This window comes from Trichomonas vaginalis, chromosome II (assembly GCF_026262505.1).
Source record: "Trichomonas vaginalis G3 chromosome II, whole genome shotgun sequence".
Classification (NCBI taxonomy): domain Eukaryota; phylum Parabasalia; order Trichomonadida; family Trichomonadidae; genus Trichomonas; species Trichomonas vaginalis.
Window position 1 is genome coordinate 25,103,925 of NC_067204.1, and position 12,895 is coordinate 25,116,819.

A 12,895-nucleotide genomic window follows, 5' to 3' on the forward strand; every position below is an offset into this window, starting at 1 on the left:
TTCATGAGGAAATACATATTTTAATAGTTCCTACCAGAATACCCAACTATTTTATTATTTAATACTATAGAAACGATGAAATTAATTCATTGATAATAAAAATATTAAATTTTAAATTATGATATTTCAAAAACTGTTTGGTTCCAATCATAAAGACGAGTTTTTGTTGTATGCTGAAACTTCATGAAGCATAAATTATCAATTATTATTGATTTTATTATTAATAAAATGAAATTAATGTTGGATCACAATATAGTATATAATATATACATATGGAAATATATTCCAGTACATAATGGCCACTAGTTTCATTTCTAATATGTTGAAATCATAACAATTTCTTTTGATCATTGTCACTTTTTACTTAAAAAGTTCGTTATTGATTTATGTGTGCATCCATTCTTTCGCCTCATGATAGACTCCGCGCCAAAGTCAAAACGGCTCTTGGACGGCAAACTAGCGAAGCAATGGCCCAGCTAAAAAAAGAACAAAGAGCAAAGTCTAGAAAAAGAGAAAAAGATCCATTTATGACTTACAGACCTAAAAACAGTGAAATAATGGACTTTAATAAACTTAATAACGAAATGGATGAATTATCAAGACTCAAACAGCTTGAAAGAAATTTAACAAATAAATTACAAATCTTAACGAACGAGTTTACAACAGAAGATCAAAAAAGAAAGGCACTAGAAGATAATCTCTCTAAAACTCGTACTAAAATAGGAACAAACTATACACAAACAAGAGAAAGCGAGCAATTAATTAATCAAATTAAGGCAATGGAATCCAGATTAGAGAAATCAACGATTAAATACAACCAGAATTTGGTGATTCTCGCGGAAAAACGTGAACAATTAGATATTCTACGAAAAGCAAATATGGCACCTTATCAAACAGACAAAAAGCAACCTAATTCACCACAAAAGACTAGCCATGAGAATAATAGAACACTTGCACAGCAAAAAGAGGACATTCAAGCCGAAATTGACAAACTTAATTCGAATAATAAAGAAGTTACCGAAGAATACTCTAAAAAGATAGATGAACTTACTGAAGAAGCCAATAGTGAATTAGAATCCCAATCAAAACAACAGAAAAACCAAAAAGTTGACCATAAAACTGATAATTTAACAGCACAAACCGAAGAATATCAAGATAGGATCTCACAAACCCTCAAATTACTTAACCTAAAATCAGTTGACGAGGTCATTGCAGAAGCTGATAGGCTAGAACGTGAAAATTGTTCACTTTACAACTTTGTCATAGAGCATTCTCAAAATAGAAAGAAGCTTCAAGAGGAAGTCGAAGCTCTAGAGTTACAGCAAGCTAAAATCTTAAGCCAAGAAGGAGAAAACAAAGAAATCGAAATTGCAAATTCAGATTTGAATGAAATAAACCAGCAAATCAGCGATGCTCAGAAGGAATATGATGAACTGAAGAAACAGTGTGATGCGGAAGAGGCTAAGTACTCAGATATTTATAAAGAAATTGATGAATTATTTAATATGCTTGGATGTTCATGGGATGGCTCTCCAGATGATTTGTCTACAGTAACTCCTTCTAATGCAATGTTTGCTTTAACATGTATTGAGAATGCAATCGAAAATCACTCTCAAGACAAAATTATTGAATAATATTTGTTTGAATATATAAATATATTGCGTTATTGTTTGTTTTTATATTGGATTGATCTTTATTGTATAGAAGTTCAATATTTGAGTGCGTATTTAGAATCTATTTTTTCACTTTTCCGACCTTTTGTCAGGGGTGCGAAGCGACCCAAAAAAAGTCGGAAAAGTGTAATTCTCGGGTATATGATTATTTTTGCTTTTAATGTAGAATCAAAAATAATCGTTTGTCCGAGAATTATTATTTTCTGTGCATCTTCACACCAATATTCCCGTTTTTTGAGAGTGTGTCAGAAAGTAGTAAGTCCACCCTTAAGAGAAGTAAAAGAATCCAACACATGGATGAATTAAGGCGACAAGAGTTTTTTTATTTCTACATACTGTCTGAATAACTCACTCCATAAAAAAAATCATCCTCTGATTGGAAGCGTTAGATAATCCCAATTATACTTTTGCAAATTGAAAAGCTTTGAAGAATTTGAAAACAAATTTAATGATCTTTCGAATTTTGATAATAAATAAAAAGTTTTAGAGTATTTGTTAATTTAAAATTGATATAAAAGAAATTCGGTTCTCATATTACATTTCACTTACACCATTTATACAGGCTGTTTTTATTATGCATCTAGCATTGACATACTAAATAAATATTAGCAATCAGAAATGTATAGTAATTCGAAAAGTGCCACATGAGATTGGGACAAAGTTGCAATTCGGCACTTTTTGTAAAAAAAAATGGGGTCATACTCATAATGAATAGAGACTTATAGCCAAGTCTTGATATCATGCAGGGAGAATATACATAGATAAGCAATTATATTTTATAGTAGTAGTATTCAGAAATTCTTACAATTTACAATACAATTTTCAAAAATGGATAAAGACTTATAGCCAAGTCTTGATATCATGCAGGGAGAATATACATAGATAAGCAATTATATTTTATAGTAGTAGTATTCGGAAATTCTTACAATTTACAATACAATTTTCAAAAATGGATAAAGACTTATAGCCAAGTCTTGATATCATGCAGGGAGACTCTCTACAAATACAAAAATTGATTATCATAAGGAAATACAAATTTATCAATTTTCATGTGAAAATTACATAAATTTGTTCTCCAATAAATAGCAATAATACTTTGAATGTTATATTAAGTAATATAGCTTCAGGTAAATAAGCTTACACTTCAAAAATATACTGTTTATTCATTAATTTTAAAAAAAGTCCAAATTATCTAATCTTGCTTACTCTTCCTTTAAACTTCTTTGTGCCAAATTTAATATTGTCTTCAAAGATGGAATAAGGACATTAGGTTCAATCCTTCGGCTTTCGACAATTTCCAAAATGTGTTGAATTAATTTCAAACATTCATCGTGTTTTGAAGCTCTTTGCTCAACAATCTGATTACCTGCCCTTGTAAGAATTCTTACTGCTCTATCTTCATTCAAAACATTAGCGACTTGAACCTTAATAATCGCATTTGGAATCACAACAGTGATGAGAGTTATGACGATATAAAAAAATATTTTATTATACTCATTCGAAATTAAAAATAATAAAATTTATATATATTAATTTCATTAAATCAAGGTTAAAAATCTCACCGGAAAAATAACCTCAGTGTGATAAATTTATCACCGGAAAAATTTACAATAAGGTTAATACCGAAAATATCGAAAAATAAACATTTAAGGTTAATTTAAGAGTATGCACTTTTGTCACCTACTCAGTGCCACATCCATAATTTTATAAATCATGTTGAGAACTGAGTAATCAAAAAACGAATCTGGATGCGATTTTAACGATATTAAGCCAAACGAAGTATTTGAATACCCTGATCAAGCATCAAAAATTATTTGGAGTGTCAATTCCAATAATATTTTACAAATATCTTCACAAATTATAGAATTCATTACAAATAACAAAATACCAATCCAAATGTCACTTTACTTGATTGACGTTATGTCGCAAATTCGTGTCAAAGATATCAAATTATTTGCAGAACTTTATTTAAACATATTAAACGAATTCTCATGTTTAATCAAACCGAAAAATGAGGAATTGGCTACGCTTCTATATTATAAAGGTTTCAAATTTGAAAACTTCGAACCTAAAATGAAAGAAGAAGATATTCTCAATATATATTCAACAAAATCTCCTTTGTTCTACATTGCATGTGATAAAGTTGATGATCTTAAGGATAAATTCCCAAAACTTGATATTAATGAGAAAATAGATTATGAATTCACACCACTTGATTGTTCAATTAAATATGGATCAGAATTGTGTTTCAATTACTTAAAAAATTTAGGAGCTAGATACACAGGATACTCCGAAATGTATGCTGTTCAAGGCGGAAATAAAATCATTTTTATGCAAATGATTGAAGATGGTATATCATTTGATAACATGATTAATACAGCATTGGATTATCATAATTATGAAATTGCTGAGTATCTTAAATCAAATTTTGGACAAACTTTTGATTCAATAGCTGAAAGTATGCATTTTGGAAATTATGATGTTGCATCTTATTTACTTTCTAATGGAGAAGATATCAACAAAATTTATATTCTCTTTATTTTCATATTTATCATTTTTTTATGACATTCTCTTTATTTTCATATTTATCATTGTTTTATATAATTCTCTTTATTTTCATATTTATCATTGTTTTATATAATTCTCTTTATTTTCATATTTATCATTGTTTTATTACTTTCTCTTTAATTTCATATTTATCATTGTTTTATAAAATTCTCTTTATTTTCATATTTATCTTTGTTTTATGAAATTCTCTTTCTTTTAAAAAAAAAAAAAAAAAAAAAAAAAAAAGGTAGTGGGGCTTCCAGGCACTTCGTGCCTTCTAGCCCTGAAGATGTTTTGTCAAGACTTCTTCGTAAATGTTTTGTCAAGACTTCTTCGTAAATGTTTTGTCAAGACTTCTTCGTAAAATCAGACAAAAATATATTTTAGGGTAGAAGGTTAGATATAACCTCTTTTCTAACCTCTTTTCTACCCTCTTGAATTTGTCAAGATTTCTTCGTAAATGTTTTGTCACTTTTCTGTCACTTTTCAGGAAAAAACATTTTTATTGTATATAAAATGAATTTTACAAAACCACCGTTACCCTTCTTTGGAAATAAGAGTAGATGTAAAGATATTATATTGAGAGAACTTAAGAAACTACCGAATGGTCTAACATTTGTAGATTTGTTCGGTGGAAGTTTCTATATATCCCATTTGTGCCATACTGTATTTCCTGACTCAAAGATTATATGCAATGACTTCGACAACTATATGGACCGTCTCAAACATATTCCAGACACTAACAAAATATTGAAAGAGTTAAAAGAAAAGATACCTATAGGTAAGATGGAACGTATACCATTAGATAAGAAAAATACTGTCAGAGAGGTTTTGAAAAAAGCAGAATATATAGACTGGGATAGTATATCTGCTAGACTATTATATAGTGGTGCTATAAGAGTTCATGACATTGAAACACTTATGTCAAAAGTTTTATATCTTAACTATACAAATGTTTTCAAAGAGGACATAGAAAAATATATTGAGGGTATAGAGTTTGTGAGATGTCATTGGACAGAGTTGTATGAAAAATATAAAGACAAGGAAAATGTTTTCTTTATAGTGGACCCGCCGTTCTATAACACATACGATTTTCAATACCAAGTAGACTGGACTTTGAGAGACTCTTTAGAAACTTTAGACGTTTTACATAACCATCCATGCTTTTACTTTACATCCGATAAAAGTGGTTTGGAAAGTGTCATGAGATGGTTAGAGGATATACATGACTATGAGTTTAGATATGACAAGATAGAATATGAGAGAGGTCCCATAAACTGGAGAAAGTGTCATAACAAAGAAATTTTACTAGTAAGTAAATGTGGTTTGAAATAGGACTACTTGTTTTAGGTTTTTTCCATTGTGTCATTTACTTATTTGACGTGGCAGAAAGATATAGAGAATATGAAGATGAACCAATACCAGCAAATGTTCAGCATATGTACTCGTAAGAGATATTTTATCTAATATTAAATGGACGCACAGAACTTAGCGAATGCACAGCAACCTGGACAACCAAACCCAGAGAATATTCCAAATGAAGTTAGAATACAAACTGCAATGGCAAACTATGGTCAAGTGCCAACAGATGTACAAATGCAAACTGCCATGTCAAATGACGCTGCGTTAGGTTTGCCACCATGGTATGCAAATATGAGATGGAAAGAGTTTATACAAACCCTGAAGTGGGATATAAACAACTTTATGCAGATGACGCGAACACAGGAGTTGACCCAGAATATGTTTTCTACCAGAGGAGAAACAGAATGTATGAGCTCCAGTTAAAGAATGCTATGGAACTCAACAGGAAACGTAAGAGACTAGGCGGACATTAGATTTTTACATATAGTAAAATGGGTTTCTTCAGTAAGATAGGAAACTTCTTTCGAAATGTTGGAAGAGGTATATGGAATGGAATAAAATCTGTCGGAAAAGGAATTTGGAACGGTGTCAAAAATATTGGTAAAAGAGTAGGTCAGTTCGTTGGTATTATACCTAAAGACCCTGAACCAGAAGAACAAGCTCCTGTTATACAACAACCTGAACCTGCACCACAGTCTAGTTGGCAACCAAATCCAACACCTCAACCGTATTAAAAAATTATATTTTTACCGTTCGATAGTAGTTGTATATGAAACTAAGTTCTAAGTAAAACGCATGGTATAATGGAATTATTCTTTTTCTTCCATCTGTAGTAAACCATACTTGAAAGTCTGAAATACTTCCACTTGGTGGTTCGTATAACTTTGTAGGTTTTTCGTAAAAGTCATTTGCCAAGCATAAGAAAGAGTTTTGGGCGCCAGAAAATGAAGCATGAACAATAATAGCAGCTGGGTCGAAAACATCTTTAAATAAATATGGTTCATCTCTTGCATATCGACTGTAAATATTTGCTAAAGGAAGTTCGACTTTCTGATTTAACATTCTTTGCAAATAATACCATGACATTGCAGTGAATTCTGTATATATTTGTTCGTCTTTCTTTGGATTGTCTTCGTAGATTTGAAATGACACTTGTGAATTTTGTTTGTCATATACAATTCTCACATAAAGTGTGCTCTCGGTATTTGCATATTCATCAGCATATTTTGCATAACATGAATTTATTTTATCTTCTATATTTTTTAACGCAGTCTGTAGAGAAGATGAAAGGTCAACTTGTATTAGCTCAATTTCTTCCCACATTTTTCGTTTCCCTTCAGATATATAATCTATATGAAACCTTACAATAAATGGAAAACTTTTATCTTCTACAGACACAAACTTCATTCTACGAAAGCCAATAGCTTTTGTGACAGATGGGTCTCTTAACCATCTTAATGGGTAGTCAAAACGATAGCCTTCATGCTTTACGGTCTCTGTCTCAAACTTTTGACCGACATTAGTAAAAAGTTCATCTAATGGTTTAGTTGTAGCAACTCTTGAATTTTCTTTTTCTATTGGAAGCATATTTTATCTAGAATAAAAATGTCAAATGAAAACAGCGTCTATGAGAGAATACAACACAACCGACAACTCATTATACAAGCTCTAAATAAGAACACAACAAACTTTTCAAACTATTCTAAGATATCTGAGTCATTGAAAGAAGGAAACTTAAAACTGACGATAAACCCAATGACAGATGAGTTTCTGTTTCAAGACAGTAAGAACCATACTGTTTTGTATAAATCCAACAAAAGAACTTTAAACGAGAAACCTATAGATGAACTTCTTTTGAAAGCAGATATTGACAACAAAGCTGACAAAGAGTATGTCATTGAAAAAGTTCAAAGAAGAACAATGACAGAGCAGATGCAACATATGCAACAAAAGAGGATGTTGACAACAAAGCTGACAAAGTATGTTGACGATGAGTTAGCACGTGTGGCTAGTGCGTTAGTGAAGAAGGCAGATAAGGAATATGTGGATGAAAAGGATGAAAAAATTAAAGAAATGGTTGAATGGTACCATGAACGGACAACAAAGATTTTAGAAGGTAAAGCCAATACAGGGGGGGTTTCAGGATGTTTAGACCTTAAAGCCGACAAAGAAACTGTAGATATGTTGACACAAACGGTTTCAAGTCATACCAGAGGTTTAATGGAAGATGGACAACAGTTGAAAGAGCTTGAGAAAGGTGTTACAGAGTTAAGGAATACAAAAGCAGACTCGACATGGATAAAAGGATATGTAGATGCAACAAAAGAACGTATTTTCGCATGGACAGAAGGAACATACCCACAAAAATATCATAGACATAGCATCTCTGACGTAAATGAACTTGAAGAAAAGTTATATATAAAAAGCAGACAAAACAGAGCTTCAAACATTAAAGATTGAAATACTTCAAACAGTATATCCTATAGGTTTCTATTTATACGTCAATGAACTCTACCAGACCAGAAGTAGTACTTGGTTTTGGAACTTGGACTCAAATAGTCGAAAGGTTTTGTATTGTGCAAACTCTTCAAAGGTAACAGGTGGAAGTAAAACGATTTCAGGTGAAAACTTACCTGCACACAGTCACTACATAAATTTAACTACAGCTGAAGCAGGTTGGCATAAGCATAGATATTGGGATTGGACAGGAATGACAAAAGGTAAAGGATATGATGTTAAAGACGACGTTAAGTTTGCTATAAATTGTTACTGGGATGACACTCAGGGAGGAGGAAGCCATACACATCGCATTACAGGATATTCGGAAACAACGGGACAGAGTAAAGACTACATGCCACCTTACATGACAGTTTACGCATGGTATAGAAATGCTTAGTCGTCATTTTCAACTTCTTTAGCATATTCGTCAGGAGTTGTCTTATATTTGTTAGGAACTGTCTTTGAAAGTAACCACCTTGAACTTTGACAAGTTTGAAACGAGGTCTGACAATAGTAGTTTTATCTTCTGCTTGCAGTCTGTACATTTTGCCATGTTTGCCTAAAACTTCATAATATTCTCTTGTATACTACTTTCTTCTATTTTTACGAACACGAATGCGAGTACCTGTCGAGTTCCCATTGTTCATAGTCAATAGTATTTTTCATATGGGTCGCGTTTAGGTATTTCTATTTTTACTTTGTCACCTTTCTTAAGTTTGAAGCCTGGCATTCTTTCTTGTTTGTCTCTTTTGACTAAACTATTAAATATATAGTCTTTCTCTAAGTCGGGGTTGTTTTTCATTTCTTCAGGGGAGTGGTTTCCCAAACCTTTTTGTTTACGGCTATTGTAAATATTTAAAACTTGTCTCATCTTTGCCATGGAGAAATGTCTGTATTTGTCGTCATATGACATTTCATCTACCTCACCACCTTGTGGTTGGTTTAAGTCTCTTAATATTTTTATACAACTGTCAATGACACCAAGAGCAGAATGGTTTTGGTCGACAATGAAAATATTGGTTTACATTTTTTGAACGCAGATAGTTTTTACAATCTCATGATTTGAAAGAACTTTCACAGTCAGATGTCAGTTTTGTTGGATGGTATTTGTCAACGAATATTGTCAAAGTGCTAAGATATCTAAAATATTTTTGGACTGTAATGGTATGGCTTCACAGTATCTTGTGTTTTGACCGACAAATATTAACCAGTATGGAGGTCCATCTGTTCTAACTCTCGGAATGTTTTCCAAGATATCCATAAACCAAGCATTTGGTGTTGAACTAAAGATTTTTATCATGAGTGCTTTCTTTGTTGCCTTAGAAACATAGGGTCCTTGTTTGATCGTCATTTTTAACCTGTAAAGAAATGGGTTTATTTGGCGCATTACAGGATCGCATCTAGATTTTTGCCCGCAGTGGAACACTAGCCAGAGGTGCATTTGGAATTGGAAGGAAGATTTTGAGTACATTAGGTATACTGAAAGAGAAAGCACAACCTATTATACAAACTGTACAGAAAGGTTGGGAGGTAGCACGAGATGCAGCAAATCTTATTCCAAATCCTGAAACAAGAGGAAAAGTTCAAGGATGGATGGACAATGTAGGAAGACAACAGGAAACTACTATAACAAAGCAAATGACTACTATAACCAAGCAGGCACTATATGGACCAAGGTGAAAGATTCTTTAACAGAGGATATAACCATGCACAACAATGGTAACAATAACCAACCTCAACCGCCTCAAACGTGGGGAATGTAAATTTTTTTACTGAGATGAAATGAACAATACAGCATTGAGACAAATGGGCTCAAGATGGATTTGTCGGCTTCCAGCAGTTACACAACCACGTGTTTGTCAAGTCCTCCCTATACCTCAGGAAGTTTTAGACCGACTTAAAAAACCTAAACAACCAGTTGAAAACAAACCAAACTAAAATTTTTTACTGAGATGAAATGACCGAAGAAGTTGAAACGGTAGATTTGACACCACAAACAAAAAGTTCAGAACCATTGTCAAAACCTGTCAAAGAACTTACAGATGAAGAGAAAAATTCAATAATAGAAAGTGCCAGGTCTGGAAATACAAACCCTAACTATAAAGTCACTTTCATAGAAATGGAACGGCTAGTATCTCAAAAAAGAAACAGACTCTCACAAATAAAATATTGAAGTCTGAAGGAGCTTTGAGACAACAGATGGAAAAGTTTACTTCACTGACCAACAGTTCATTATAGAACATCTCATTGACTTAGAGTCGAAATATTCTAAACTTTACAACAAACACAAAAAGTTGAAAGGAAAACAAAAACAAATGGCATATGATATTTAGAAGATGTTGACGACACAACCATACCTGCAAGTGAAGTAAAGTCAGAGGAACCGAAAAGTGACGAAAAACCGATAGAAGAAGAGAAACCAAAAACTGAAGATAAACCAAAACCAAAGTTTAGTTTCCAAACTAAACCAAGTCAACCTTCATTAGCTGGTATGGGTTGGCGTCAAAGACTTTTGGCAGCAGGCGGTTATGTAAAGTAAAGAAAAAAAACATTTTTTTATTTTTATAAAAATGCCCTCGCATAGAATGGATAGAAAATCTGCTAGAATAAAAGCAGAGTTAGAAAGATATGGTTGGAGAGTTTCAAAGAAGTTTAAATATAGGAAGGGAAGACCCATAAAAGTCTATGACAAATTGTCTGGTCTTCGCTATGAAATGGACTTAGAAACAGCACGCGCAAATTATCCAAACAGATTAGAGAGGTTAGAAGAAGAACGTCTTATGGACATGCCTTTCGATGTTAGTGAGCCTCAAGTTGAAGGACACGACGGCTTTGCCAGATTCTATTGGAAACATGACGAACAATTGCATCTCTTGAGAAGGAAAAAAGGAAAAGGTGAAGACAAACATGCTCCCATGGAAAGAACAAGATATGCATATGAAAAGTACCGTGAAGTTAGAAGTCAAATTACATCTGGTCGAACCTTTACAGTAAACTTTGACGAAGGAAAGAACAAGAAGGCTTCATGGTGTACTTGCTGCCATACAAGACGGAAATAAGAAAGGATACAATCTCAGACTAACCGTAACAGATTTGGACGGTCATATATACTATGCACATGGCAATGTCACAACAGCTGCAATGCTTCTTGACGCTTTCAAGACTACAAAGAGAGAACAAATGTTTGACTCCGACTCAGACATTTTGAATGCAATTGAAGGAATTGTAAGCGTGAAGTTCGAATGGTACCAACCTAACCCTCAAGCAGTCAGACAACATGTTTGTTAGATGAGAAATATGAAGTAAAAACGTTTTAAAACAGTATATTTTTACATATATTAAATGTTTCAGGTTGAAAAACAAAGAACAAAAGTAGCAGATACAAAACCGTTAGACTATATCTTCACAAACGCCGGTAGGACTATATCAGATGAAGAAATTTCATCCGGCTCCTACCGCTTTGACTTTCCAATTCGTTGGCTTCAAAGTCCTTCAGATGCAAAGGCAATAGGATTTAGAAGAGTTTTGTTTTCAAAAAGAACTAACGCGTTTATGTTTGCAGTATATTTTCATGGGCAGTATAGAGCTTCTGACGGTCTACTAGACAAATTTGACGAAATGAGAATCTTTACGGTTCGTTCAGACGAAAGTCTTGAGAAGACTCTAAATGACTTTCAAACTCAAATAAACAAATACTACTGGGAATTTCAAGAAAAATACGATTCTTTACTAAATGGAACATACTATCTGAAACTAGAATATGACAAGATGAACTCCACAGTTTCATTTCAAAGGATTGAAAATAACCCTCCAAGAGATACACAGTTTTTATTTTGGCAAGTAGACAAACGTTCTTGGGCACAATTTCTTCGGTTACTAAACCAGAACGAACCATTACCACCTGACGGTCCGTTCTGGTTTTACGCCCACCAACAGATTTGACAGTTTATAGAAACGTGTTTGACCCTCAAAATGTTATGTGTCATGCAAGTTTCAGTTCAAGCAACAATAGTTTTCTTTGTATTGGTAAGGACTTTTATGACTTTGCTTCTAAATTCTATGAACCACCTAGTAACAGTTTCTCTGACTTTCAAGTTTGGTTCACAACAAATGGTGTGCAACATATTGTTCCATTGTACTACGACTTTTATCTCGAATTGTCTTTCATATATAACTACGGAGAAGTGCTGAAAAAGTATTGAAAAATATATTTTAGGGTAGAAGGGTATATCTTACCCCGTTTTCTACCCTCTTTTCTACCCTCTTGAATTTTCATGAAATTTCCTTAAGACAGCAAAAAGAGAGTCCAGGATAGTTATTTTCCAACAACTTTCTAAAGTCTTCCTAAACTGCTGACACATATTTGTTGCATTTATATAACCATCCTTGTCTCTACGTAAGATTTAATACCGTTGTAACCTTTTGTGAATGTTTCGCATTAGATTTGTTCGTGAACGTTTTTGCTTCGACTGTCATTTTTCAGTACGTACATAAAAATAAAAATATTTTGAGTGGCTTAACGTCGGACATTCGTTTGTGGCTTAACCGTCGACATTCGTTTGTGGCTTAACCGTCGGACATTCGTTTGTGGCTTAACCGTCGACATTCGTTTGTGGCTCGACCTCAAAACAAGCATTTTGTGAAGAATATACCAAACCGCCGGAATTCCGCGGTTGCTTTTTTTATCACAAATTCAAGAGTTTTGCGTGTTTTCTACGATGTTGTCAAAATGTCGTGTTGTCACACTTTTTCAGAGAAGTTAAAATGACGAGGTGACGAGTGACCTGGTCGCCTAAATAATATTTTTGCTGTCT

General features: G+C 33.1%; 5 protein-coding genes and 2 pseudogenes across 7 annotated transcripts, besides 4 other annotated features; 6 read left to right on the top strand and 1 right to left on the bottom strand.

Moving 5' to 3' along the window:
• Positions 1 to 386: 386 nt before the first annotated feature.
• On the top strand, positions 387 to 1,663 carry TVAGG3_0606070 (coiled-coil domain-containing protein 63 family; the record flags this gene model as incomplete). The annotated part of the gene is made up of 1 exon (XM_001582732.1): positions 387 to 1,634. The coding sequence occupies one exon, from the start codon at positions 387 to 389 to the stop codon at positions 1,632 to 1,634; it is 1,248 nt and encodes a 415-aa protein (XP_001582782.1).
• A 253-nt stretch (positions 1,664 to 1,916) lies between these two features.
• Positions 1,917 to 1,944: a mobile genetic element.
• A 375-nt stretch (positions 1,945 to 2,319) lies between these two features.
• Positions 2,320 to 3,145: a mobile genetic element.
• Positions 3,146 to 3,148: 3 nt separating this feature from the next.
• Positions 3,149 to 3,359: a mobile genetic element.
• Positions 3,360 to 3,746: 387 nt separating this feature from the next.
• Positions 3,747 to 4,238, top strand: TVAGG3_0606110 (protein ubiquitination; the record flags this gene model as incomplete). The annotated part of the gene is made up of 1 exon (XM_001292647.1): positions 3,747 to 4,238. One exon carries the CDS (start codon positions 3,747 to 3,749, stop codon positions 4,236 to 4,238), a length of 492 nt encoding a protein of 163 aa, XP_001292648.1.
• Positions 4,239 to 6,073: 1,835 nt separating this feature from the next.
• Positions 6,074 to 6,206, top strand: TVAGG3_0606120 (uncharacterized protein; the record flags this gene model as incomplete). The annotated part of the gene is made up of 1 exon (XM_051239890.1): positions 6,074 to 6,206. A coding segment is annotated over one exon (133 nt), but the record flags the coding sequence as incomplete, so codon positions are not given.
• A 114-nt stretch (positions 6,207 to 6,320) lies between these two features.
• TVAGG3_0606130 (uncharacterized protein) lies at positions 6,321 to 7,169 on the bottom strand (the record flags this gene model as incomplete). The annotated part of the gene is made up of 1 exon (XM_051239891.1): positions 6,321 to 7,169. One exon carries the CDS (start codon positions 7,167 to 7,169, stop codon positions 6,321 to 6,323), a length of 849 nt encoding a protein of 282 aa, XP_051097715.1.
• A 138-nt stretch (positions 7,170 to 7,307) lies between these two features.
• Positions 7,308 to 11,361: a mobile genetic element.
• On the top strand, positions 9,864 to 10,019 carry TVAGG3_0606150 (uncharacterized protein; the record flags this gene model as incomplete). Its single annotated transcript, XM_051239892.1, has 1 exon — positions 9,864 to 10,019. The coding sequence occupies one exon, from the start codon at positions 9,864 to 9,866 to the stop codon at positions 10,017 to 10,019; it is 156 nt and encodes a 51-aa protein (XP_051097716.1).
• TVAGG3_0606160 lies at positions 10,039 to 10,620 on the top strand (annotated as a pseudogene). Its single transcript has one exon. A coding segment is annotated over exon 1 (582 nt).
• Positions 11,362 to 11,633: 272 nt separating the features above from the next.
• TVAGG3_0606170 lies at positions 11,634 to 12,283 on the top strand (annotated as a pseudogene). Its single transcript has one exon. A coding segment is annotated over exon 1 (650 nt).
• Positions 12,284 to 12,895: the final 612 nt, after the last annotated feature.